The sequence below is a fragment of the Mixophyes fleayi genome, chromosome 4 (assembly GCF_038048845.1).
Source record: "Mixophyes fleayi isolate aMixFle1 chromosome 4, aMixFle1.hap1, whole genome shotgun sequence".
Lineage (NCBI taxonomy): Eukaryota > Metazoa > Chordata > Amphibia > Anura > Limnodynastidae > Mixophyes > Mixophyes fleayi.
In genome coordinates this window covers 302,843,529-302,869,809 of record NC_134405.1, presented here as the reverse complement: position 1 = coordinate 302,869,809, position 26,281 = coordinate 302,843,529, and the positions used below count along the sequence as shown (strand labels likewise).

Below are 26,281 nucleotides of genomic sequence, written 5' to 3'. Positions count from 1 at the left end.
CCATGAAGTGACCATGTATTATTAGGGTAAATAATATAAATAAACAAATTAAAGGGGTACTATACACCTCTTGCATCTACTCCACGTCTACAAAACAATATACCAATTTCCAAATGCAAAAAGCAATTAACTGTCCTAAGAAGAAACTATTTTACAATCTAACTCTTTGATGTTCACTACTGTATACCAACAACTAGAGGCGTTGCATCACTAAAGATATTACGCGGCAGCTACACACAATCTAGGTCATTTGCAAAGTACAAGTCTGTGTGCAGTGTAATATCAGACCTGGACCAGTTGGGTGCTTCGATGTCTGTAAGTGAACATAGACTTCCACCTAGACACATGGGTTGTTGAGCAAGATGATGCCATTTGCAGAGGATGAAGGGAGGAGATGGCAGAGTGAGGGCATTCCTAGCAAATTACAGAGTAATTGCACTGGTACAACTAATTTTGTGCTGCAGAGCAGTAAGGAAGCTCTATGCAGAGCAAGATTATTGACATGAAGTAAAGCAGTGAACAAGGCACGTTTTATGCTGTTCCTTGCTTTGTGGAGAGGATCGCAACCATCTCCACTCTGCAAAAAAGTCTTTGTGCACCAGCTGCGAGTTAGAGATTTTCAATTCTCATCTTTTTGCTGTTATTGGTTCAATAAGAGCAATGTAGCAAAGCCTGCTCCAGTCACATATGGAAATAGAATTTAATCGTAAATGTTTCGAAGTATCTTAAAATGCAGAGGGGTATATTCTGAACACACATCATGGACACCTTGTCTTATTAAACAGCACGCTAAGACCCCCATACAAATAGGCCCCTATGGTTCATTTATAGAATGTAAAACATAACATTTGATAGACATTTCTAAGCACACTCTGGGAAAGTAACAATGTATACACACACAATTGCCACTCACTAAGAAAAAGAGTTTTTATGTCCACTCACTTTCATGTCCGCATGGATATATTGTCATCTCTCTGTATACCCAGGTACAATTCTAGTTTGCAGAAGCATCTCCCAAAAGCGTAGTATAGGCATGCAATTTGAAGTGCACTGGGTGGCTCATCCAGCTGAACCAGTGTAAAACCCAGGTGACAGCCATGTTACGGCTGAACCAATATTCCTGAAAATTCAGCCTAGTTCAGACTAGGAATAGGAAGCAGTGACATCAATGATGCACTCCGTGACCAATACTCATAAGGAACTGGCTCCTAGTGAATTGATAGGCTGCATTGTCAGGAATGTCCGTTAAGCTGACTCTAGAATGTGTGGGCCACATACTCATTTTAAATCATTCAACGGCACATATGCTGTATGCAAGTGGTACTAAAACAAACTTGTCTGACAAAACCTTGAATAGCATTCTGTACAGCAATGAATGGCCCTACCTTGTACAGAATTCTGTCCCTATACTCTGTGAAAAGCAGGGATCAGAACTTGCAGATAGGGAGCATTTACAAGCCCTTTAACTCTTCATTCAAATGATGTAAAAACAAATGACTATAGAAATTACAGATGACTCATTGTTGTTTCAATATATGCAGAGTTTCTTAGTTTTCTGCCGTAAAATCAGTCACAAATATGGCGTTTTATAGGCACTCACCTGAACAATACTGCTTGTTTGTGATGTTCCTTTTAAACTTTCCTCACCAAGTCCTGAATCATCAGCATCAATAAGTTTGTCCACGGGAACATTTTGATTTGGTTTAATGTAAGCAAAATCATTTTCAGATGAGTCCAATGCCACACACACATTGTATGAGTACGGCAGAGGTAGAGTCCCATCGCTGTACATGGAGAGCATCCTGGGGTCAATTGGAGGATACAGATTTGTACTTAGAGATCCAAAAGCCAAGGAATTTTTAGATTGTTTGCATTTTGACATCACCACTAAAATAACCGTCACAACAAATAACAAGGAAATTATTGCCACCCCAATTACTAAGTACAATTGCAAATTAGACTGGGGCTCTTCATCATTAATTTGAGTGTTGAGTTTAGGAACCAGTTGTTGGAAATCATCTGCAACAACAAGACTAAATGTAACCGTAGCTGAGAGAGAGGGGTCTCCATTGTCCTTCACCATCACCACAACCTTGTGCTTCAATATATCCTTCTCTTGAAAGACACGTGATGTCCTGATTTCACCCGTGTGCTGACTAATGATAAAGTGAGATGGATCTGACACATGTATGAAGTGATAAGAGAGCCAGGCATTATGTCCAGAGTCTGCGTCCACTGCAACCACCTTAGTTATTAATGATCCTTGTTCGGAGGAAAAAGGAACCATCTCAAACACAGCTGGTCCACCACTTTCTGGTGATGGGTACAGGATTCTTGGAGCATTATCATTCTGATCCACTATACGGATAATTAATGTAACATTGCTGCTCAGAGATGGGGATCCATTGTCTCTAGCAGTAACTTGTATTAGAAACTCCTTGTGCTGCTCATAATCAAATGATCTCTGAGCATAGAGAACTCCAGTCTCTATATTGATGGACAGATAAGAGGACACTGGGAGATCTTCTGTATTACTGCTGAATATTGAATAAATAATTTTAGCATTGTCTCCAGTATCAGGATCTGAAGTGTGTATACTGTATATTGAGGCTCCTGGTAAGTTGTTCTCTGGTATATAAGCAACATAAGTAGATTTCATAAATGTTGGTGGATTGTCATTAACATCTGATATCTCCAGTCTGATGGTTCTTCTGCTGGAAAGTGGGGGAGATCCTCTGTCAGTAGATAATATTGTGATGTTATAAGATGACTGTTGCTCTCTGTCCATAGATGTACTTGTAGCTAACCTGTAATAACTGTCAGATGACAATATCAAATCAAAAGGTACTGTTTCCAGTATTTTACAATCAATCTCTCCATTGTCTCCAGAATCCTGATCGTGAATTTCAATCAGGGCTATCATTGTACCTGGTTTGGAGTCCTCAGGGATTGGACTAGATAATGAACTAATTAATATCTCAGGAGCATTGTCATTTACATCTATCACTTCTATCAATACTTTGCAATGTGTAACAAGACCTCCGCCATCCTTAGCTTGTACAGACAATTCATAATTCCTTGTTACTTCAAAATCCAAATTTCTGTTTGTTGTAATGTCACCATTTGTAGGGTGAATTACAAACACACCTGTATGGTGGACATTTTCTGAAGTTCTGCTAAAGGAATATGATATCTGAGCATTGATATCTTCATCTTTATCAGTTGCATTAACAATAACAATTGTTGTATTGATAGGGACATTTTCCTGTATACTGGTCTTATATATCTCTTGTGAAAATATAGGGAAATTATCATTTACATCAGTCACAATGATCCTTATTAATGAAGTCCCAGATCTTACAGGATTTCCTCCATCCAAGGCTGTTAATGTTAATATATGAATATTCTGTGACTCTCGATCTAATGGTTTCTCTAACACAAGTTCTGGAAATTTACTCCCATCTGGTCTAATTTTTTCAGTCAGTGTAAAATGCTGATTATCACTGAGCCTGTATGTCTGCACTGAATTAATACCAATATCTGGATCCTCTGCACTTTGTAAAGCAAATCTTGTTCCAGGTGAGGCTAATTCTACAATATCTACAGGGAAGGTTTCATGGAAAAAATTAGGAGAATTATCATTTATATCCTGAATTTCTATTTTGATCTTAAAAATATTAAAGTGATTTTCAACCACTGCATCAAAGGTCATGAAGCAGGTAGCTGCTGTCCCACACAGTGTCTCTCTGTCTATCCTGTCCTTAATATGCAGATTTCCATTATCTAGATTTATATAAAAATATTTCTCTGATACACGTGATACAATTCTCAGTTTTCTAGATGACAGCTGTTTAATATCTAATCCAATGTCATTGGCAATATTTGCTATAACAGAGTCTTTTCTCATTTCTTCTACAATAGAATAATGAATCTGACCAGAGACTGAATGACACAGCCAAGAAAATAAGAAGGAAAATATTACTTGCCATCTGATTCCTTTGTATGTCTGTGTATGAGGTTTCATCTCAGCCATCCTAAGGACTTGGATTCTTCAACAATAATAATCCTTTTGATGGTCAGTATTTGTAATCCAGTTGTTAGAAAAGATATAGTTATAAATCCATTTGTTTCTGACAATAAGATTAAATATCCTGTATTCTGTGTAGAGAGAATCCAGAAAATGGCTGTGTGTCTTCCTGCAGATCTGCAGTGTGTGTGAGTGATGAAAATACCAGTGGATCTCCAGTTCTGTATTCTTCTCCTTATTGGTTAAACAGCGGCGCTCTGAGGCGTAACTGAGGAACTGCAGTGCTGAGAATTTATTTTCAAAGCATCATCTTTCTAATTGAGGTACACTATATTTATGCAGATATTTGTAATTAATGTATATAAACTGACAGTAACAAACATTATAATAATACATTATCTTTTTGTATATATGAATTATAAATAAAATGTAAAAAAATTGTTATTTTACTACATTTCCCTGGACATCTGTATTAGTTGCAGTAAATCAAAAGTTTAGTTGAAAAGGATTTAGTTTAAACTCATTGGAGTGATGTGAAATATCATATGTGACTCTTACACATCAAAATTAAATAAAATATAATGGAAGCAAATCCTTATTTAGTACAAACTATGTATCTTATATATGAGAAATATGTGTACTATTTAAAGATAGTAAGAGTTGCTGTGTTATGTTCCAAAGGTTTTATAAAGTAATGTTAATGATCAGCATTACGTAAAAACCAGAGATAATATAATTGTAGATAAAGGGCACATATAAATATCTAGTCTTGAAGCTCTACATTTAAAACTGAATATTGTAAATTCCACCTCATTTTGTGTTTTTATGAAATCATTGTACATTTTTCAGCTTAAAAACGAAAATCCTACAATATTATGGTGCATACAACTTAAAGGAACTTTACAAAAGTGTTACAGTGTAAGCAGTGATGGGCAACCTGACATATAATACAGGAACCTTCCAAAAGGGCCGCACATCACCCTTATTATTATTATTATTATTATTATCATTTATTTGTTAGGCGCCACAAGGTATCCGCAGCGCCGCACACAGTACTAACAGTAGACTATACAGGGTGAAACCATACAGAACAATGAACAAAAAGTACCAATACTTCAGAAACTCCGGCTAGTCATATGCAGTAAAGACGGAGCGGAAGAACAGGTATGGAGACAGGAGGGGAGGGGGCCCTGCTCATACGAGCTTACATCCTAGGGGAGGGTAAACAGACCAGGCACAAGAGGAGCCAGTTGAGGCGAGAGGAGAGAAGGGAGGATGAGCTGAGGGGAGGAGATGGGGGTTAAGTAGATGGTTGGTAGGCTTTGAGGAAGAGCTGAGTTTTGAGTGCACGTTTGAAGGAGCACAGAGTAGGAGAGAGACCCTTACTCTCAGTAATAAGTTAAATCAATACTTTTAAACAGAGACACCGATCTGTAATATCATATCAGCAGGAATTCTAAACATGTGTTAGAAGCTATAAAAACAAATCTCATAATAAAGCAAGAAGGAGCTGGGGGCCGAAGCTGAAGGCTTGAAGGGCCGCATGTGGCCCTAGGGCCACCTGTTGCTCATCATTGTTGTAAGCTACTAATGCACCTTATAGTACAGTCATGAGTAGGTGACGAACAGAATGTGGGAGCCCATTATATAAAAAATAATAACAAATAAGAATAACAAAAAGAAAAGTTCTTCTAAATCCATTTGGTCACTATGCTTGTTTGAAAATATTTCCCTTATTGACATCTAACGTTCCACTCTAGCTTCACTGAGTGTATTCAATAGCACCTAGTAACAGTATAAGACTAATATAACATGCTGTAGGTCCGGGTAAAGTTGATTACGCCACAGTTTAATATGAATGGCTAATGATGGAGATAGGCTTGTTCAATGTAAAGAATCAGCAAAAAAGAGCAACAAAGTACAAATTCTAATGAAGTGCAAAAGTAACTGAAAACATATGACCTTCTATATCAAGTTCATGTAAATATCCCGTTATTCAAAGTAGAGATACAGAATACATACAGTGTGTGATACAGATATTGCTTGAGCCACTAAAGCCACCCCATGCTTCTTTCTATGTACCAGATGCTATAAAACAGATATACAACCAGAGATAACAATTGTTTACTCTATGGACTTCTAACATCAACATTTTATATGGGAGATTTCCAGCAATCAAAATTCACTGGCGCTCTAAACTTTTGGGATGGATGTTTAATTTTTCTGGTTTGTATTCATCATCATCATCATCATCATCAGTTATTTATATAGCACCACTAATTCCGCAGCGCATTGTCTTATATAAACCACTGCTATAATTATTAGAATAAAATATCTATTGTTTGCTATCCAGAGAGTTGCTTGTCCTGTTATTAGACCATACTTGACCCAGATCTGCATTTTAGACTTTAACAAATGTATGAAATAATAAAATTGTGTAATTTGCCAAATAGTGGCGATTTTGTTTCACATCACAAAGTACTTATCATATTTTGCCTATTTCCCAAGCAGCAAAGTGTATATTTTCCAAAGACAAGTGATCACTGTAGGTAAATATTTAGGAAACTGATGAAGTTAATTGTAAACAACATATCTGGGTGTAAACATATTGTAAACTTGTAAAGTATACAAACAAGTATCTGACTCAGGTTTGCTAACACCAAGTTAGTAAGAACCATAGTCATCACCAGGTCTGACTTGGCAAAGTAATTCTGTGCCCAGTTTTAGAAAAATGTCTTGAGGAGTGGCATTGTTCTAAGTGTGATCTACATGTGTCCGATGCTATGCACAATATAAGAAATAGGCAAAGAATATGAATTTTAAGCAACTGGGAAACAGAAAATGAGCAGTCATACTGACTTGGATTCTATATTCAGTTTATCTCTTCACTACTTTAACAAATAGGAGATATTACCAAATGTTATAGCATATTTTGAATAGAGCCAGGTACCTGAAAAGTTCCATTATCTGATACAAAGTTATTCTAAAAAAACTTTAAATTGGATGTTTTATCAATTATACTTTAAACAAACAAAATGTATGTGGAAAATGTATAAATTCATTATTATATCCAATCTGACATTTTACAGATGTCATTTTTAACTTTGCTTGATTACAATAAGTTTCTATTATAACCTCTTTAACAATAATTACAGGTAATAGTGTTAGAAGAATGAGACTCTGATCTATTAGATTGTCACACCATTGATTAGTATTAATAATATAATTATCCAGCCAATTCATATCAACTAATAATTATAAACAATAAAACAACAGAAGAGATTGCATATCAGATTGCTGTAATCATAATAATTACAATTTGTTGAGTATATTTAACTCCAAATTTTAAAGGCAAAGAAGCCCAAACTTAAAATGAAGATTATGTTACAACTCCTACTTTATCCAGAAAGAACAAACAAACAAACCAAAGAAATCATCTTTGCAGGGCAGCTTCATATTGTTGTTAGTCGGGGCAAATCTGCAGGGTTGAACGTTTGGGCATCATACACAGCACGTTATACAGCCCCGATGTCCTGCACATTATACCGACCCAACTGTCAAGTCTATTTTGTAGTCTTCAATTGTTAATGATATGGTATAGCTCTTCAAGTATCCAGAATACTATGTAGCCTAATATATTCAATAATAATTACTCAATTTCCCAGTGATTAGGACTGTGTGTGTTAATTGAATACAGAAACAACTATAACATTAATACTGAATCACAGAGCTGGTAGCTTGTTATTCACAGGAAAACACTGGATACTTATGAAACTTTTACCCGTAGCAGAGCTTTATGTTTGGTGAGCTCCAATCACTAGATAGTCCCAAATTATATAGCTGACACAGTTGACACTGTGAGTTGCTAGGCATGGTAAGGATATGTTGAAGTTTTATTTATATTTATTTGAAGTTTATTTAATAATATATAAGATGTGATCCTAGCATTACATTTCATGTTCTGAACACAATTCTGAGCATTTAAAGTAATTCATTCTACCATACAATTAATTGCTATTTTTGATATTTCATCTTCTTATATTCATTATATTAAATAAATGTAAATTGCTCTCTACATTTATCTTCCATTTGCATCAGTAAATTTAAATGAACTCACCTCAATGACACTGCTAGGTGGCAAAGTTTGCTTTAAACTTTCATTTCCAAGTCCTGAGTCATCAGCATCAATAAGATTGTCCACAGGGACATTTTGGTTAGATGTGATATAAGTAAAGTCATCTGCAGTTGAATCCAAAGCTACACACACATTGTATGAGTAGGGAAGAGGTAAAGTCCCATCACTGTACATGGAGAGCATCCTGGGGTCCACTGGAGGATACAAACTTGTACTTAGGGATCCAAAAGTTGGTGAAGGTTTTGATTCTCTACATTTTGATATAATGACCAACATAACAGTAACAATAAATAACAAAGAAATGAGCACAAGGGCTACGACTAGATATAATTGCAAATTAGATTGTGAATCTTCATCTTTGAGTTGATTACTGAGTTTAGGAACCACCTGCTGAAAGTTATCTGCAACAACGAGACTTAAGGTGACTGTAGCTGAGAGAGAGGGGTCTCCATTGTCCTTCACCATCACCACAACCTTGTGTTTCAATATATCCTTCTCTTGAAAGACACGTGAAATCCTGATTTCACCCGTGTGCTGACTAATGATAAAGTGAGATGGTTCTGACACATGTATGAAGTGATAAGAGAGCCAGGCATTATGTCCAGAGTCTGCGTCCACTGCAACCACCTTAGTTATTAATGATCCTTGTTCAGAGGAAAAAGGGACCATCTCAAACACAGCTCGTCCACCACTTTCTGGTGATGGGTACAGGATTTTTGGAGCATTATCATTCTGATCCACTATACGGATAATTAATGTAACATTGCTGCTCAGAGATGGGGATCCATTGTCTCTAGCAGTTACTTGTATTAGAAACTCCTTGTGCTGCTCATAATCAAATGATCTCTGAGCATAGAGAACTCCAGTCTCTATATTGATGGACAAATAAGAGGACACTGGGAGATCTTCTGTATTACTGCTGGATATTGAATAAATAATTTTAGCATTGTTTCCAGTATCAGGGTCTGAAGCTTGTATACTGTATATTGAGCCTCCTGGTAAATTGTTCTCTGGTATATAAGCAACATAAGTAGATTTCATAAATATTGGTGGATTGTCATTAACATCTGATATCACCAGTCTGATGGTTCTTCTGCTGGAAAGTGGGGGAGATCCTCTGTCAGTGGCTAAAATTGTGATGTTATAACTAGAAACTTTCTCTCTGTTCACATTAATTGTTGTAACTATTCTATAATAACTATTAGTTGATACTATTAAACTAAAAGGTACTTCCTCCATGATGCTGCAATCAACTTCTCCATTCTTTCCTGTATCGAGATCATAAACATTAATCAGAGCTATCACTGTGCCAGGCGCAGAATCCTCAGGAATAGGACTAGATAATGAAGTGATAGATATCTCAGGAGCATTGTCATTCTCATCTGTTACTTCTATTAACACTTTGGAATGGGCGATAAGGCCACCTCCATCCTTTGCTTGTACAGTCAGTTCATAATTTCTTGTCATTTCAAAATCCAATATTTTTTTTGTTGCAATATCACCATTTGTAGAATGAATACTGAATGTACCTGTATGATGGACATTATCTGATGTTTCACTTAAAGAATATGTGATCTGTGCATTGATACCTTCATCTAGGTCATGTGCAATTATACTGATCACAGTTGTATTAATTGGAGTATTTTCCTTCACAATGATCTTGTATTTTTCTTCAGTAAACACAGGGAAATTGTCATTAGCATCAGTAACAATTATGTTTATTGAAGCAGTTCCAGATCTAATAGGATTTCCTCCATCTAGTGCAGTCAGCACTAACTGATACATGTTTTGTGTTTCTCTATCTAAAGGTTTCTCTAACACAAGTTCTAGATATTTACTCCCATCTGTTCTGGTCTTCTCACTCAGTGTAAAATGCTGATTATCACTGAGCCTGTATGTCTGTACTGAATTATTACCAATGTCTGGATCTCCTGCAGCTTTTAAAGTAAATCTTGTTCCAGGTGATGTAAATTCAATAACATCTAAAGTGAATGTGCTGGGATGAAATCTTGGGGAATTATCATTTATATCCTGAATTTCTATACTGACACTGAACATATTTAAAGGATTTTCAACCACAGCATCAAAGGTTAGGAAGCAGGTAGCTGCTGTCCCACACAGTGTCTCTCTGTCTATCCTGTCCTTAACATATAGATTTCCATTATCTAGATTTACATAAAAATATTTATCTGATACACGTGATACAATTCTCAGTTTTCTAGATGAGAACTGTTTAATATCTAATCCAATGTCTTTTGCAATATTTGCTATAACAGAGTCTTTTCTCATTTCTTCTACAATAGAATAATGAATCTGACCAGAGACTGAATGACACAGCCAAGAAAATAAGAAAGAAAATATTACTTGCCATCTGATTCCTTTGTATGTCTGTGTATGAGGTTTCATCTCAGCCATCCTAAGATCCTGAATTCTTCAACAGAAATAATCCTTTTGATGCTAAGTATTTGTAATCCAGTGTGTTAGAACATATATAGTTATAAATCCAATTGTTTATGAAAATAATATCCTGTATTTTGTGTGAAGAGAATCCAGAAAATGGCTGTGTGTCTTCCTGCAGATCTGCAGTGTGTGTGAGTGATGAAAATACCAGTGGATCTCCAGTTCTGTATTCTTCTCCTTATTGGTTAAACAGCGGCGCTCTGAGGTGAAACTGAGGAACTGCAGTTTTGAGAATTTATTTTCAAAACACCATCTTTCTAATTCAGATACGCTGTATTTATGCATATATACTGACATTAACAAATGTAATGATACTAAATTATCAATTTCTATTTATAAATTAAATAAAAAATGTAAAAAAAATGCTATTTTACTAGATTTGCCAGAACATCTGTTTCAGTTGCAGTAAAGCAATTGTTTAATTACAAGAAATTTAGTTTAAACTCATTGGAGTGGTATGAAATATCACATGTGATTCTTGCTCATCAAAATGTAATAAAATATAATGAAAGTATTAATTTTCCAATGAACAAATCCTTTTTAGCACAAACTATGTATTTTATATATAATAAATTCCTTGTGTACTATATCTTCCACCCAAGATAATGGATAGCCCATCATTCTTGGTCCTGGGCAGGCAGCTAAGGTTAAAGAATGGGAGAAGTCTATTTAAAACAGTGCAATATATATAAAGCTTGCACACTTAATATGATGACATGCGTGTCATCACCTCACATGTGCACCGGATAGAGCACCGTCACAGTGCCCAGCACAGTTACCTGTCTCTCCTGCATCTCTGTGTGACAACGCAAGCCTCCGTGGCAGAGGGTGGTCTCCTAATTGTATGGGGCTCCAAATTCAGACATCTTAGCGTCCCTGACAATTAGACGCTCGGCGCTGTTGGCTGGTTGGGCCGTGACTTCAACTTGCACTGTCTAACGTTTAGGTTATACTTTGGCTGATTTATTATGTCATCTGTTTAGAATGTAAAATCCTAACATGTTACAATAAAACAGTTAATGAGCGTTAGAGTTTCTGTGTTATGTCCCAAAGAGTTTTAAAATAATGTTAATAATAAGCATTACATAAGAAACAAAGTTAATAAAATTGTAGCTAAATGGCACATACAATATGGAATACGTCTCAAAGCCCTATTTCTAAAACTCTGAAAATTGTAAGTTCCACCTTATTTTGCCTATTTATGAAAACATTGGAAAATTTTCCAGCTTAAGCAATGACAATCTTAAAATATTATAGTTGCATAAAACGTAAAGGAACTTTACAAAAATGTTACAGTGTAAAGGCTTTTAATGCACCTGACGGTACAGTGACAAGGAGGTGAAGAACGTAATGTTTTATATTAAGAAAAAAAATAACAAAAATAAAAAATGCTTCTACATCCAATTGATCACTATCCGTCTTTGAAAATATTTACCACATTGACATCAAATGTTTCACTTTAGCTTCATTGAATCTATATAATAGCCCCTAGTAACTTTATAAGACAAATATAAGATTCAGTCGATTCAGGGTCCATGTTTGTGATGTGGACTGCGCCACAGTTTGATATGAATGGCTAATGATGGAGATATGATTGTTCTAAGTAAAGAATCAACAAAAACACCACTTCAGGCCTTTATAAAAAGGTTCAATTTGGTGTTAGAGCAACAGGATGCAAATTCTAAAGTATCTGAAGACTTATGACCTTGTTTAACAAGTTTATGCAAAGCTCCCATTATTCAAAGTACAGGATACATCCAGTTTGTGATACAGACTATGCTTGAGCCATTAAAACCACCCCATGCTTCTGTCTGGGTACCAGATGCAATAAAAAAAAACCTATATAGAACCGTAGGTAACAGTTATTTTAATCTATGAATTTCTAACGTCTGCACAATACCAACATTTTAAATAGAAGATTTTCAGCATTCAAAATTCATGGGATTTCCAAACTTATGGGATGGATGTTTTATTTGTATAATTTGCATTATTATTATTATACAATATAAACAACTGCTATATCAATTCAATTATATTTCTATTGTTTGTTATTCAGAGAGATAATTATCCTTATATTACCCCATACTTGATCCAGATTGGCATTTTGGACTTTAACAATTGGCTCCAATAATTAAATTGTGGTATTTGCCAAGTAGTGGTGATTTCGCTTTACTTTACATCAGGGGGGGCGATTCAATTCCACCATGTTAGCCTAGGAATAACGTGGCGCTAATTGTATTACCGTTAATATGGTAATTTTACCCTGGCTTTTTGCTCACGGCCCCGAGAACTGCGAGCAAAAATCAGCGTTAGAATTACCGTACTAACTGTAATACTGTGCACTTTTACCGTACTAACTGTAATAGTGCGCATTGAATTAGCCCCATAAAGTACTTATCATATCTTGACTATTTTCCAAGCAGCGAAGTATATAATTGACAAAGACAAGTGATCACTAGAGGTAAATATGTAGGAAACTGGTGAAGTAGGTTGTAAACAATATATCTGGGTGTAAACATGCTGTAAACTTGTAAAGTATTCACACTAGTATCTGACTCAGGTTTGCTAATAGGAAGTTGGTCAATATGAACCATGGTCATCACCAGGTCTGATTTGGCAAATATTTTTGTGCCCATTTTTAGTAAAATGTTTGGAGAAGTGGTTTTGTTCAGAGTGTTCTTGCTGCTATGCATAAAATAAGAAATAGGCAAAGAATATGATTTTTAAGTGACTGAGTAAAAGAAAATGAGCCGTCATACTGACATGGGTTCTATAATCAGTTTATCTCTTCATTACTTTAACAAGTGGGATGTGTCACCCAAATGAAATGTTACAGTATGATTTGAAGAAAATAAAGTCTCTAAAACGTTCCATAATCTAATACAGAGTTGATCTAAAAAAATGTCAAGAACTGTGAAATGGATGGAAATTATTTTTTAGACAAGCAAAATATTTTTGGAAAAGGTATAAATTAATTCTAATATCCAATGTGACGTTTTAGAAAATGACTGATTTTGCTTCATTGCTTTAAACTGCTTGAATGCATTCTGTTATAAGAAGTTACCCTCTTAAACAATAACTAAGGGTAATAAGGTTAGTAAGATCAATTTAAACACCATTCATTTAATAATATGATTATCCATCCAATTCATATCTACTAATAATTATAAACAATAAAACAACAAAAGAGTTTGCATATCAGATTGCTGTAATCATAATAATTACAATTCATTGAGAATATCTCTAAATTTTGAAGGCAAAGAAGTTTAAACCAAATATGAAGAATATGTTACAACTCATACTTTATCCAGCAGTCCCTGCAGTCTTCTCTCTGCTCCGTGACGGCCGCCAGTCTCTTCCGGCCGGGAGCGTCTCATTGCTCAGCAACGAGACGCAGCTTCCCTCAGCCAGAACTACCCTTCTGTGTGCATGCGCACAGCTCGCACCTCTCGCTTACACGTTGCCAGGCAACGGGGACGCTCCGATCAGCTGTCGGTGGTCAGTTACGTCACTGACCGCCAGAGGAGACCCAATCAGACTTAGCCTGCCTCTATTTAAAGCTGCTCTGGCACCATTAGGGTACCAGAATATCTACTCCAGCATTTTACCCTTTATTCTACCTGTGGACACCATGGTTCGGACCCAGCTTGTAACTGACCTCTCTTATGGATTCTGTCTCAGCCTCAGCTCTTTTCCTGGCTACTTTCTTGGACTGTTTGACTAATCTTTTGGATTCTGATTTGGCACTTCATTGCTTCGCTGGCATTGACCCTGGGCTGCCTGACCATCCATTGGATTTTGATTTGGTGCCTTCCCGAATCAAAATCCAAGGGCATCGACCCTGTTCCATTTGACTACTCTCAAGTTCACCGACGCTACTCTGGCGACTGGCTTGGAGAACCATAACCTGTGCATCCCCTGCAGCTAAGACCAAACCCCCTTGCCGGGGTCCTGGGGAAAACTAGGGCCGCTATAGACTCCGTGCCTCCAAAATCAGCAAGTGTTCTCCATCCAGCTTAATATTATTATTAGTTGAATAAACCTGCAAACTTGAAAATTTGTCACAGGAATATACTTTAAGCAGCTTACACAGTATGTTATACAGCCCCGATCTCCTGCATATTAAACATACCCAACTGGACAGCTTATTATGTAGTCCTCAATTGTTAATGATAGCTCTTTAAACATCCAGAATACTATATAGCCTAATATGCTTAATAAAAATCCCAATTTCACATTGATTAGGCCTGTGCATGTTAATTGAAGGCAGAAGCAACTAAAGCATGAATAATGAATCACAGAGCTGGTTGCTTGTTATTCACAGGAAAGTACCGACTACTTATCAAACTTTACCCCTAGCAGAGCCTCATGTTTGCTTAGCTTCATTCACTAGAAGGTCACAAATTATATATAACACAGTTGAATATTGTGAACAACTAGGCATGGTAAGGATATGTTAAAATTTATTTAATAATATATTAGAAGATGTAATTCCAGTTTTAAACTACCGTATTTTTCGCTCCATAAGACGCACCTGACCATAAGACGCACCTAGTTAAATCGTGGCTTTTGCCGAAACCGCAAAACAAAACTATGACTACATTTTTGAAACATATAAACAGCATCCAGTGAGTGCTCCTTAAAAAACTGCAATTAGCAGACTCTAAGATCTTAACTTCATATCATGATATGTAGGAAAGCTTTCTCATTTCATATAACCAAGTATGGTGAAATCCTGTCTTGGTATGGATATATATAGCATCCGTAAATCTCCTCAGAAAATGATTAATTTAGATAACTCCACAGTCATTATATACTTAATCCGGCAATGTAACACTCAGTGTGAATCAATTAATACAGACAGCCTTCCTCCCTATAAGGGATATCAGGAGAACCACTTGTTCAACAGTCCTAGCGGTAATAGCCCACAATATAGTTAGGCAAAAAAGGCTTACCCGCTTCTGGGAGATGAAAAGAATATTGTTCACCAGCGGCTCTTGAATTAGGCTATTCCTTTAGGTGGTGCGCACCAAACTAATCTGTCCGGACAGAAAATCACTCCCGATAACGATGGTTCCTCTTGTGAGCAAAAGTTTTATATACCTCTAATTCGATCTCATCCGTTCCCCGTTCTAACATCTAAGGCTGCCGGCGGCTGCACACTATGTGCAGGTCCGCTCGGGAGTGACAGTGTGCTGCCCGGCTGCTCTGATTGTGTTCAAAACACAATCAGAGCACCCGGGCAGCACACTGTCACAGCCGAACGGACCTGCACATACTGTGCAGCATTCGGCAGCAAGTCCCTGCCCCGATCGCCCCCCCCCCCCCTGGATCCGCCACTGCCCCATGGTAGCGTCTTGCCAGCACTATTCGCTCCATAAGACGCACACACTTTTTCCCCCCACTTTTTTGGGGGGAAAAAGTGCGTCTTATGGAGCGAAAAATACGGTACATGTTCTTAAAAGAAGTCTGAGCATTTTATAAAACTCAGTGTACAATTAAATGCTATATACTATACTTTATCTTCTTATATTCAGTACCCTAAAAAAATTAAATTGCTTTTGACGTTTAACTTCCATTTGAATCAGTAAATTTAAATGAACTCACCTCAATAATACTGCTAGGTGGCAAAGTTGGTTTTAAACTTTCATTTCCAAGTCCTGAGTCATCAGCATCAATAAGATTGTCCACAGGGACATTTTGGTTAGATGTGATATAAGTAAAGTCATCTGCAGTTGAATCCAAAGCTACACACACATTGTATGAGTAGGGAAGAGGTAAAGTCCCATCACTGTACATGGAGAGCATCCTGGGGTCCACTGGAGGATACAAACTTGTACTTAGAGATCCAAAAGTTGGTGAAGGTTTAGATTCTCTACATTTTGATATAATGACCAACATAACAGTAACAATAAATAACAGGGAAATCAGCACAAGGGCTACGACTAGATATAATTGTAAATTTGATTGTGAATCTTCATTATTGATTTGATTACTGAGTTTAGGAACCACCTGTTGAAAATTATTTGCAACAACGAGACTTAAGGTGACTGTAGCTGAGAGAGAGGGGTCTCCATTGTCCTTCACCATCACCACAACCTTGTGTTTCAATATATCCTTCTCTTGAAAGACACGTGATGTCCTGATTTCACCCGTGTGCTGACTAATGATAAAGTGAGATGGTTCTGACACATGTATGAAGTGATAAGAGAGCCAGGCATTATGTCCAGAGTCTGCGTCCACTGCAACCACCTTAGTTATTAATGATCCTTGTTCAGAGGAAAAAGGGACCATCTCAAACACAGCCGGTCCACCACTTTCTGGTGATGGGTACAGGATTTTTGGTGCATTATCATTCTGATCCACTATACGGATAATTAATGTAACATTGTTGCTCAGAGATGGGGATCCATTGTCTCTAGCAGTTACTTGTATTAGAAACTCCTTGTGCTGCTCATAATCAAATGATCTCTGAGCATAGAGAACTCCAGTCTCTATATTGATGGACAGATAAGAGGACACTGGGAGATCTTCTGTATTACTGCTCAATATTGAATAAATAATTTTAGCATTGTCTCCAGTATCAGGGTCTGAAGCTTGTATACTGTATATTGAGCCTCCTGGTAAGTTGTTCTCTGGTACATAAGTAACATAAGTAGATTTTATAAATATTGGTGGATTGTCATTAACATCTGATATCTCCAGTCTGATGGTTCTTCTGCTGGAAAGTGGGGGAGATCCTCTGTCAGTGGCTAAAATTGTGATGTTATAACTTGATACTTTCTCTCTGTTCAAATTAGTTGTTGTAACTATTCTATAATAACTATTAGTAGATACTATTAAACTAAAAGTTACTTCCTCCATGATGCTACAATCAACTTTTCCATTCTTTTCTGTATCAATATCCCAAACTTTAATCAGAGCTATCACTGTGCCAGGTGCAGAATCCTCAGGAATAGGACTAGATAATGATGTGATAGATATCTCAGGTGCATTGTCATTGTCATCTGTTACTTCTATTAATACTTTGGAATGGGCGATAAGGCCGCCTCCATCCTTTGCTTGTACAGTCAGCTCATAATTTCTTGTCATTTCAAAATCCAAAATTTTGTTTGTTGTAATATCCCCAGTAATAGAATGAATACTGAATGTACCTGTATAATGGGCATTACCTGTTGTTTCACTTAAAGAATATGTGATCTGTGCATTGGTACCTTCATCTTGGTCATGTGCAATTATACTGATCACAGTTGTATTAATTGGAGTATTTTCCTTCACAATGACCTTGTATTTTTCTTCAGTAAACACAGGGAAATTGTCATTAGCATCAGTAACAATTATTTTTATTGAAGCAGTTCCAGATCTAATAGGATTTCCTCCATCTAGTGCAGTCAGCACTAACTGATAAATGTTTTGTGTTTCTCTATCTAAAGGTTTCTCTAACACAAGTTCTGGATATTTACTCCCATCACTGCTGATTTTCTCATTTAGTGTAAAATATTGATTATCACTGAGCCTGTATGTCTGTACTGAATAAATGCCAATATCTGGATCTTCTGCACTTTTTAAAGTAAATCTTGTTCCAGGTGATGTAGATTCAGTAACATCTAAAGTGAATGTGTTGGGAACAAATCTTGGGGAATTATCATTTATATCCTGAATTTCTATACTGACACTGAACATATTTAAAGGATTTTCAACCACAACATCAAAGGTTAGGAAGCAGGTAGCTGCTGTCCCACACAGTGTCTCTCTGTCTATCCTGTCCTTAACATATAGATTTCCATTATCTAGATTTACATAAAAATATTTATCTGAAACATGGGAATCAATTCTCAGTTTTCTAGATGACAACTGTTTAATATCTAATTCAAGATCTTTTGCAATATTTGCTATAACAGAGTCTTTTCTCAATTCTTCTACAATAGAATAATGAATCTGACCAGAGACTGAATGACACAGCCAAGAAAATAAGAAGGAAAATATTACTTGCCATCTGATTCCTTTGTATGTCTGTGTATGAGGTTTCATCTCAGCCATCCTAAGGACCTGAATTCTTCAGCAAAAATAATCCTTTTGATGGTCAGTATTTGTAATCCAGTGTTAGAACATATATAGTTATAAATCCAGTTGCTGGTGAAATTAAAATGAAATATCCTGTATTCTGTGTGCAGAGAATCCAGAAAATGGCTGTGTGTCTTCCTGCAGATCTGCAGTGTGTGTGAGTGATGAAAATACCAGTGGATCTCCAGTTCTGTATTCTTCTCCTTATTGGTTAAACAGCGGCGCTCTGAGGCAAAAGTGAGGAACTGCAGTTCTAGCAATTTATTTTCAAAACAAAATATTTCTGATTCAGATACACTGTATTTATGCCGATATTTGTAACAAATACATTTATACTGAAATTTAACAAATGTAATGCAAATAAATTAGCTTTGTATACATGAAATAAATAAAAAATGACAATTTGCTGGTTTTATACATTTGCTAAGACAAGGTTAGCAGTTACAGTAAAACAAATGTTTAAGTATACAGGATTTAGAATAGTAGTATATAACATCATACATACTTACTTACTCAGCCAAATGCATGTCAGAACATCATGATATCATACATTTTTAAATATAAAGTTTTGAATATCACTGAAAAATCCACCTGTTCATAAAAGCCTACCAGTCACCTGCTGGTCCAGCCTCGCTCTCACTTTTACTCTATATCCTTCCCTGGCTTGTCTCAGACTTCCCTTCACCATTAGATTGTACGCTCTCAGGGCCCTCTATCTGCTTCTGACTTCTTCTACCTAATCCACTTGTGTGTCCTTTACTATTATATCTTATATCTTATGCACAGAGTTATTAACCTCTAACCTTTTATACATGTAGCTCCTACAAAGAATATGTAATCATTTCCATCAGTCCCTGTCCCATTGTATCTTACAATCTATCCCCTACTATAATGACACACACACTGACTAGGGTTAGTTTTACTAGGAGCCGATTAACCTAACAGTATGTTTATGGAATGTGGGAAAAATCGGGGCACCTGGAGGAAACCCAGGCAAACCTGAGAACAAACCGCACAGATAGTGCCCTGGTCAGAATTCAAATCCAATGCTCCACTGTTGTGAGGCAGCAATGCTAACCACTGTGCCCCCATGTATTATGCTTCATTTTCAGCTATACTTACATTAGTTCTTCTTGAATGTCCTGTGTTTTGACTGGTCCACTATGCATTATATTATGCTATACTCCCTCACTGTATGGCGCTGCAGATAGTTGATGTGCCTTATAAATACATTATAATAATGATAATAATAATAATATGTGTATATAGTAAATGTAAATATCTAGACGCGTTCTCTTTCTTCCACCATATATCAGTGTCTTCCTGTATCGTTGTTGTAACCCAGGCAGACAAATGATATCACAGAATGGGATGGGCGGTTAAAACATGACATCAACTATTATTCACTTTTGAACCTCATATAATCAGGAGTGTTGAGCTATTGTTTGGGTGCTTCATTGTGTCATCTGTTTTAGAACATAAAATCACAACACAGGGCCTCATGTAGACCCAATTTCTGTCTAAAATGCAGACGGAAATTGCATCCAAAAGAAAAGACATACTTTACACACCTATATTGAGCTGGAGGCATCTAAGCTGATCATCATCACTATCAGCTCGTGACTTACACTAGTGATCGAGCACCCGCTAGTCTCCCTTTTTCTGGCAGAGCATATACATCTGAGTCTTAGTCTACATAAGCCGCACTTGCGTCAAACCCTGTTGAAACTGTATTTACTGTGAAAAGGCTAGGAACTATATCTTGTGCAAATATCTCTTTTAAGAAAATAGATCCGTGAAGTGTATGCTGATTCATTATAACTATCTATGTGACCTCTGAGATGACATCATTTTGTAAACACACCCACCATTGTAAAGGTTTATAAATTGGCTTGCAGTCAGACCAGAGCTCTCTCTGCCACGAAATCATGGGCCTGCAGGTTGTATGGGAACTGAGCTATCTGTATTGTAGCTTAAATTTTAACATTAAGTAAATCCCTTTTTATTGCAAAATCTACACTTGAATGGACACTATTGATTTATTCTGAAAACGAATTGAACAACTCCCTTACACACTTCCTATGTTTCGCCTCTTAAATAGCAAGGGGCCGCAAGTGCCCCTAATTGCAAGATGCGACTTAGTCTATTAATGGGCGCTACCGTAACAAGTGCTTTGTGAGCATGTGCAGCAATAAAAAGCATATTATACGCAGAAAACGCTATTTGTGTCCAACTCTACACGAGTGCCCCACACTGTCTATTCATTAGAACAGCTAACAAGTGTGAGAGGTGCTGAGCTATGTCCTGTTCCTAAGGTTTTATACAATAATGTTAGCAATCAGCATTATAAAATAACCAGCGTTAATACAATTGTGGTCACACAGCTAATAAGATAAGAATATGTCTTGAAGCCCTATTTATACTACTGAAGATTCTATTTCACCTCATTTACCATTTTATGAAAACATTGACAGGTTTTCTAGCTTAAGCAATGAAAATAATGAAATATTATAGTGGAATACAACTTAAAGGAACTTATCCAGCATTTTACAATGTACAGAATGTTTATGCACCTGATTGTAAAGTGATGGGAACAAAATGTGGGCGCCCAGGATGTAAACAACCCCCATAATAACAAAACCAACATGCTTCTACTACATACTGAATATGGGATATTATTGGGTCCACTGTGTGTTTCAATATTCCTTAACTACAGACGTTATTTGAAGGTAGATTATCATCCATTCAATTTCTGGGTTTTTAGAACATATCCCATTGACTCCAAATGTTCCACTCAAGTTTAAGTGGAAGTAATGGTTTGTGTCTGGCAGTGTTAATAATGCATATAGGTTTTAAAAAGATCATATATTAGAAAAATATATCTGATCTACTGGCTTTAAAAACAGATGCAGTAATCCAGGTCAATGTTTGTAAAATAGTCTACTCCACAGTTGTATAAGAAGGCTAATGAAGGAGATATGCTTTCTTAATCATCATCAGCTATTTATTTTTATAGCGTCACTAATTCCGCAGCACTGTACTCACTGACATCAGTCCCTGCCCCATTGGAACTTACCAACTAAATTCCCTAACATACACATACAGACCGAGAGAGACTAAGGTCAATTTGATAGAAACCAATTAACCTACCAGTATGTTTTTGGAGGGTGGGAGGAAACTGGAGCACCCGCAGGAAACCCACACAACCATGGGGAGAACGTACAACCCCCACACAGGATCTGGAATCAAACTCATGACCCCAGTGCTGTGAGGCAGAAGTGCTAACCATTAAGCCACCTTGCTGCCCATATGTTTTCATGATGTAGAAATTCTGCAGAAATCCTTCAGACCTTTAAGAATAGGTTCCTTTGTGTAATTTAGCAACAAAGTACAAATTCTGAAAGGGTAGAAAAATATCCAAAAACATATTGCCTTGTTTAACAAGGTTGTGTCAAGCCCCCATTCCAATAGAAATTCAGAATAGGTCCAGTCATTAAAGTCACCCCATGCTTCCTTCTGTGGACCAAATGTTATAAAATAGATATAAAATCTTAGTTAACAGTTATTTTAATCTATAAATGTTTATAGTACAAACAGTTGAAATGGAACATTTCCAGCAATCAAAACTTGTGGGGGCCCTAAAGTTATGAGACATATAGTTTATTTTTTTCATGTGTATGCAACTTCTTTATTGATTTGAATGCAAAATAAGCAAAGTATTCCATAATCAGTTCATATCTTCACTACTTTAATAAATAGAGATGTCAGCTAAACTAGATGTTATAGTATATATTGGAGAAAAGACAGACCCCTAAAAGCTTGATTAACCAAAAAACTTAATCTTAAAAACTGGGAAGTCCTGTGAGATGGATCCTTTCAAAAGAAATGTATTTATGGAAAAGATATAAATATAAAATCATCATCGTGTCACATCTGACAGTTTATAAATAACTGATTTTGTTTTCATCGTTTTAAACGAGTTGTTTGATTACAACAAGCTTCAGTTACAGAGGGCTTATCACTAGTGTCTTACATTTTCAGGCCATTGATATTTAATAATATGCTACTGAAACTAATGTATAGCAATAAAATTATTAACAACAAAAATAAGACAATGTATTGCTTGTCAGATTTCCCTAATCATAATTATTACAATTCACTGATAATATTTATATCTAAATGTAAAAGGAAACATGTCCAAACTCATTATGAAGATAAGATTCCAACGTCACATTTATCCATGTAAAATAACAAAGTAATAATCTGTGTAAGTAAGCTATAATACTATTGGTAGCCAGGGCAAATCTTTGATCTTTAATGTCTTTTCACAGACCTTGGACTCTAATAACATATTTTGAGCAGCAAGCACAGCATGTTATACAGACCCAATGTCCAGCATATTATAAACTGTCCACCTATTACGCAGTGCTCAGTTGGTCAGCATTATCTATAGGCAAATATGTCCTGTGTTTATCATTCAAATTACCAAGGATCAATAAGTGCAGTTTATTGATAGAGAAGCAACTATAGTAATGATAATGAATCATAATGCTGGTTAAATCTCATTAATATGACTGCAGCATTCAATTAGTAAATATACTTTAATAGCTGATCCCAAACCATAAAATATATGACACCGTAGAATGTTCTGAGAATCATAGGAGATGTATTGTATGATACCATTAATAACTATGTAATATTTCCTATTTTTTAATACAATTAAATAGATGTATACATTAAGCTTCTATTTGCATTAATACACACATAGATTATATTTTAATGAACTCACCTCAATGACACTGCCAGATGACAAAGTTTGTTTTAAGCTTTCATTTCCAAGTCCTGAGTCATCAGCATCAATAAGATTGTCCACTGGGACATTTTGGTTAGATGTGATATAAGTAAAGTCATCTGCAGTTGAATCCAAAGCTACACACACATTGTATGAGTAGGGGAGAGGTAAAGTCCCATCACTGTACACTGAGAGCATCCTGGGGTCCACTGGACGATACAAACTTGTACTTAGAGATCCAAAAGTTGGTGAAGGTTTTGATTCTCTACATTTTGATATAATGACCAACATAACAGTAACAATAAATAACAAGGAAATCAGCACAAGGGCTACGACTAGATATAATTGCAAATTAGATTGTGAATCTTCATTATGGATCTGATTATTGAGTTTAGGAACCACCTGTTGAAAGTTATCTGCAACAACGAGACTTAAGGTGACTGTAGCTGAGAGAGAGGGGTCTCCATTGTCCTTTACAATCACCACAACCTTGTGCTTCAATATATCCTTCTCTTGAAAGACATGTGATGTCCTGATTTCACCCGTGTGCTGACTAATGATAAAGTGACATGATTCTGACACATGTATGAAGTGATAAGAGAGCCAGGCATTATGTCCAGAGTCTGCGTCCACTGCAACCACCTTAGTTATTAATGATCCTTGTTCAGAGGCAAAAGGAACCATCTCAAACACAGCAGGTCCACCACTTTCTGGTGATGGGTACAGGATTTTTGGAGCATTATCATTCTGATCCACTATACGGATAATTAATGTAACATTACTGCTCAGAGATGGGGATCCATTGTCTCTAGCAGTTACTTGTATTAGAAACTCCTTGTGCTGCTCATAATCAAATGATCTCTGAGCATAGAGAACTCCAGTCTCTATATTGATGGACAGATAAGAGGACACTGGGAGATCTTCTGTATTACTGCTGAATATTGAATAAATAATTTTAGCATTGTCTCCAATATCAGGATCTGAAGCTTGTATACTGTATATTGAGGCTCCTGGTAAATTGTTCTCTGGCACATAAGCAACATAAGTAGATTTCATAAATATTGGTGGGTTGTCATTAACATCTGATATCACCAGTCTGATGGTTCTTTTGCTGGAAAGTGATGGAGATCCTCTGTCAGTGGCTAATATTGTGATGTTATAACAAGATACTTTCTCTCTGTCCACACTAGTTGTTGTAACTATTCTATAATAACTATTAGTAGATACTATTAAACTAAAAGGTACTTCCTCCATGATGCTACAATCAACTTCTCCATTCTTTCCTGTATCAATATCCCAAACTTTAATCAGAGCTATCACTGTGCCAGGTGCAGAATCCTCGGGAATAGGACTAGATAATGATGTGATAGATATCTCAGGAGCATTGTCATTGTCATCTATTACTTCTATTAATACTTTGGAATGGGCGATAAGGCCGCCTCCATCCTTTGCTTGTACAGTCAGCTCATAATTTCTTGTCATTTCAAAATCCAAATTTCTATTTGTGGTGATGTCACCATTTGTTGAATGAATACTGAATGTACCTGTATGATGGACATTATCTGATGTTTCACGTAAAGAATATGTGATCTGTGCATTGATACCTTCATCTTGGTCATGTGCAATTATACTGATCACAGTTGTATTGATTGGAGTATTTTCCTTCACAATGGCTTTATATATCTCTTCAGTAAACACAGGGAAATTGTCATTAGCATCAGTAACAATTATGTTTATTGAAGCAGTTCCAGATCTAATAGGATTTCCGCCATCTAGTGCAGTCAGCACTAACTGATAAATGTTTTGTGTCTCTCGATCTAAAGGTTTCTCTAACACAAGTTCTGGATATTTACTCCCATCTGTTCTGGTCTTCTCACTCAGTGTAAAATACTGATTATCACTGAGCCTGTATGTCTGCACTGAATTATTTCCAATGTCTGGATCTCCTGCACTTTGTAATACAAATCTTGTTCCAGGTGAAGCAGATTCAATGACATCTAATGTGAATGTGTTAGGAATAAATCTTGGAGAATTATCATTTATATCCTCAATTTCTATTTTGACACTGAAAACATTTAAAGGCTTTTCAACCACAGCATCAAAGGTTAGGAAGCAGGTAGCTGCTGTCCCACACAGTTTCTCTCTGTCTATCCTGTCCTTAACATATAGATTTCCATTATCTAGATTTACATAAAAATATTTATCTGAAACATGGGAATCAATTCTCAGTTTTCTAGATGAGAGCTGTTTAATATCTAATTCAAGATCTTTTGCAATATTTGCTATAACAGAGTCTTTTCTCATTTCTTCTACAATGGAATAATGAATCTGACCAGAGACTGAATGACACAGCCAAGAAAATAAGAAGGAAAATATTACTTGCCATCTGATTCCTTTGTATGTCTGTGTATGAGGTTTCATCTCAGCCATCCTAAGGAAAGTGGATTCTTCAGCAAAAATAATCCTTTTGATGGTCAGTATTTGTAATCCAGTGTTAGAACATATATAGTCATAAATCCAGTTGTTGGTGAAATTAAAATTAAATATCTTGTATTCTGTGTGCAGAGAATCCAGAAAATGGCTGTGTGTCTTCCTGCAGATCTGCAGTGTGTGTGAGTGATGAAAATACCAGTGGATCTCCAGTTCTGTATTCTTCTCCTTATTGGTCAAACAGCGGCGCTCTGAGGCGTAACTGAGGAACTGCAGTGCTGAGAATTTATTTTCAAAACAAAATATTTCTGATTCAGATACACTGTATTTATGCCAATATTTGTATCAAATACATTTATACTGAAATTTAACA

General features: G+C 36.3%; 1 protein-coding gene across 7 annotated transcripts in view; it reads right to left on the bottom strand.

The window, feature by feature from the left end:
- The window catches only part of LOC142152875 (protocadherin gamma-B7-like), a 420,392-nt gene that overhangs the window by 130,620 nt on the left and 263,491 nt on the right, over positions 1-26,281 (bottom strand). Inside the window, exon 1 of one of the 7 annotated variants that reach the window (XM_075209923.1) lies at positions 16,230-18,815. The exons of the other annotated variants lie outside the window; for them this stretch is intronic. Coding sequence (XP_075066024.1) covers positions 16,230-18,662 — 2,433 coding nt within the window. The 5' untranslated portion in view covers positions 18,663-18,815. Of the gene's footprint in view, positions 1-16,229; positions 18,816-26,281 lie in introns of those variants that run through there. 7 annotated transcript variants of the gene reach the window in all.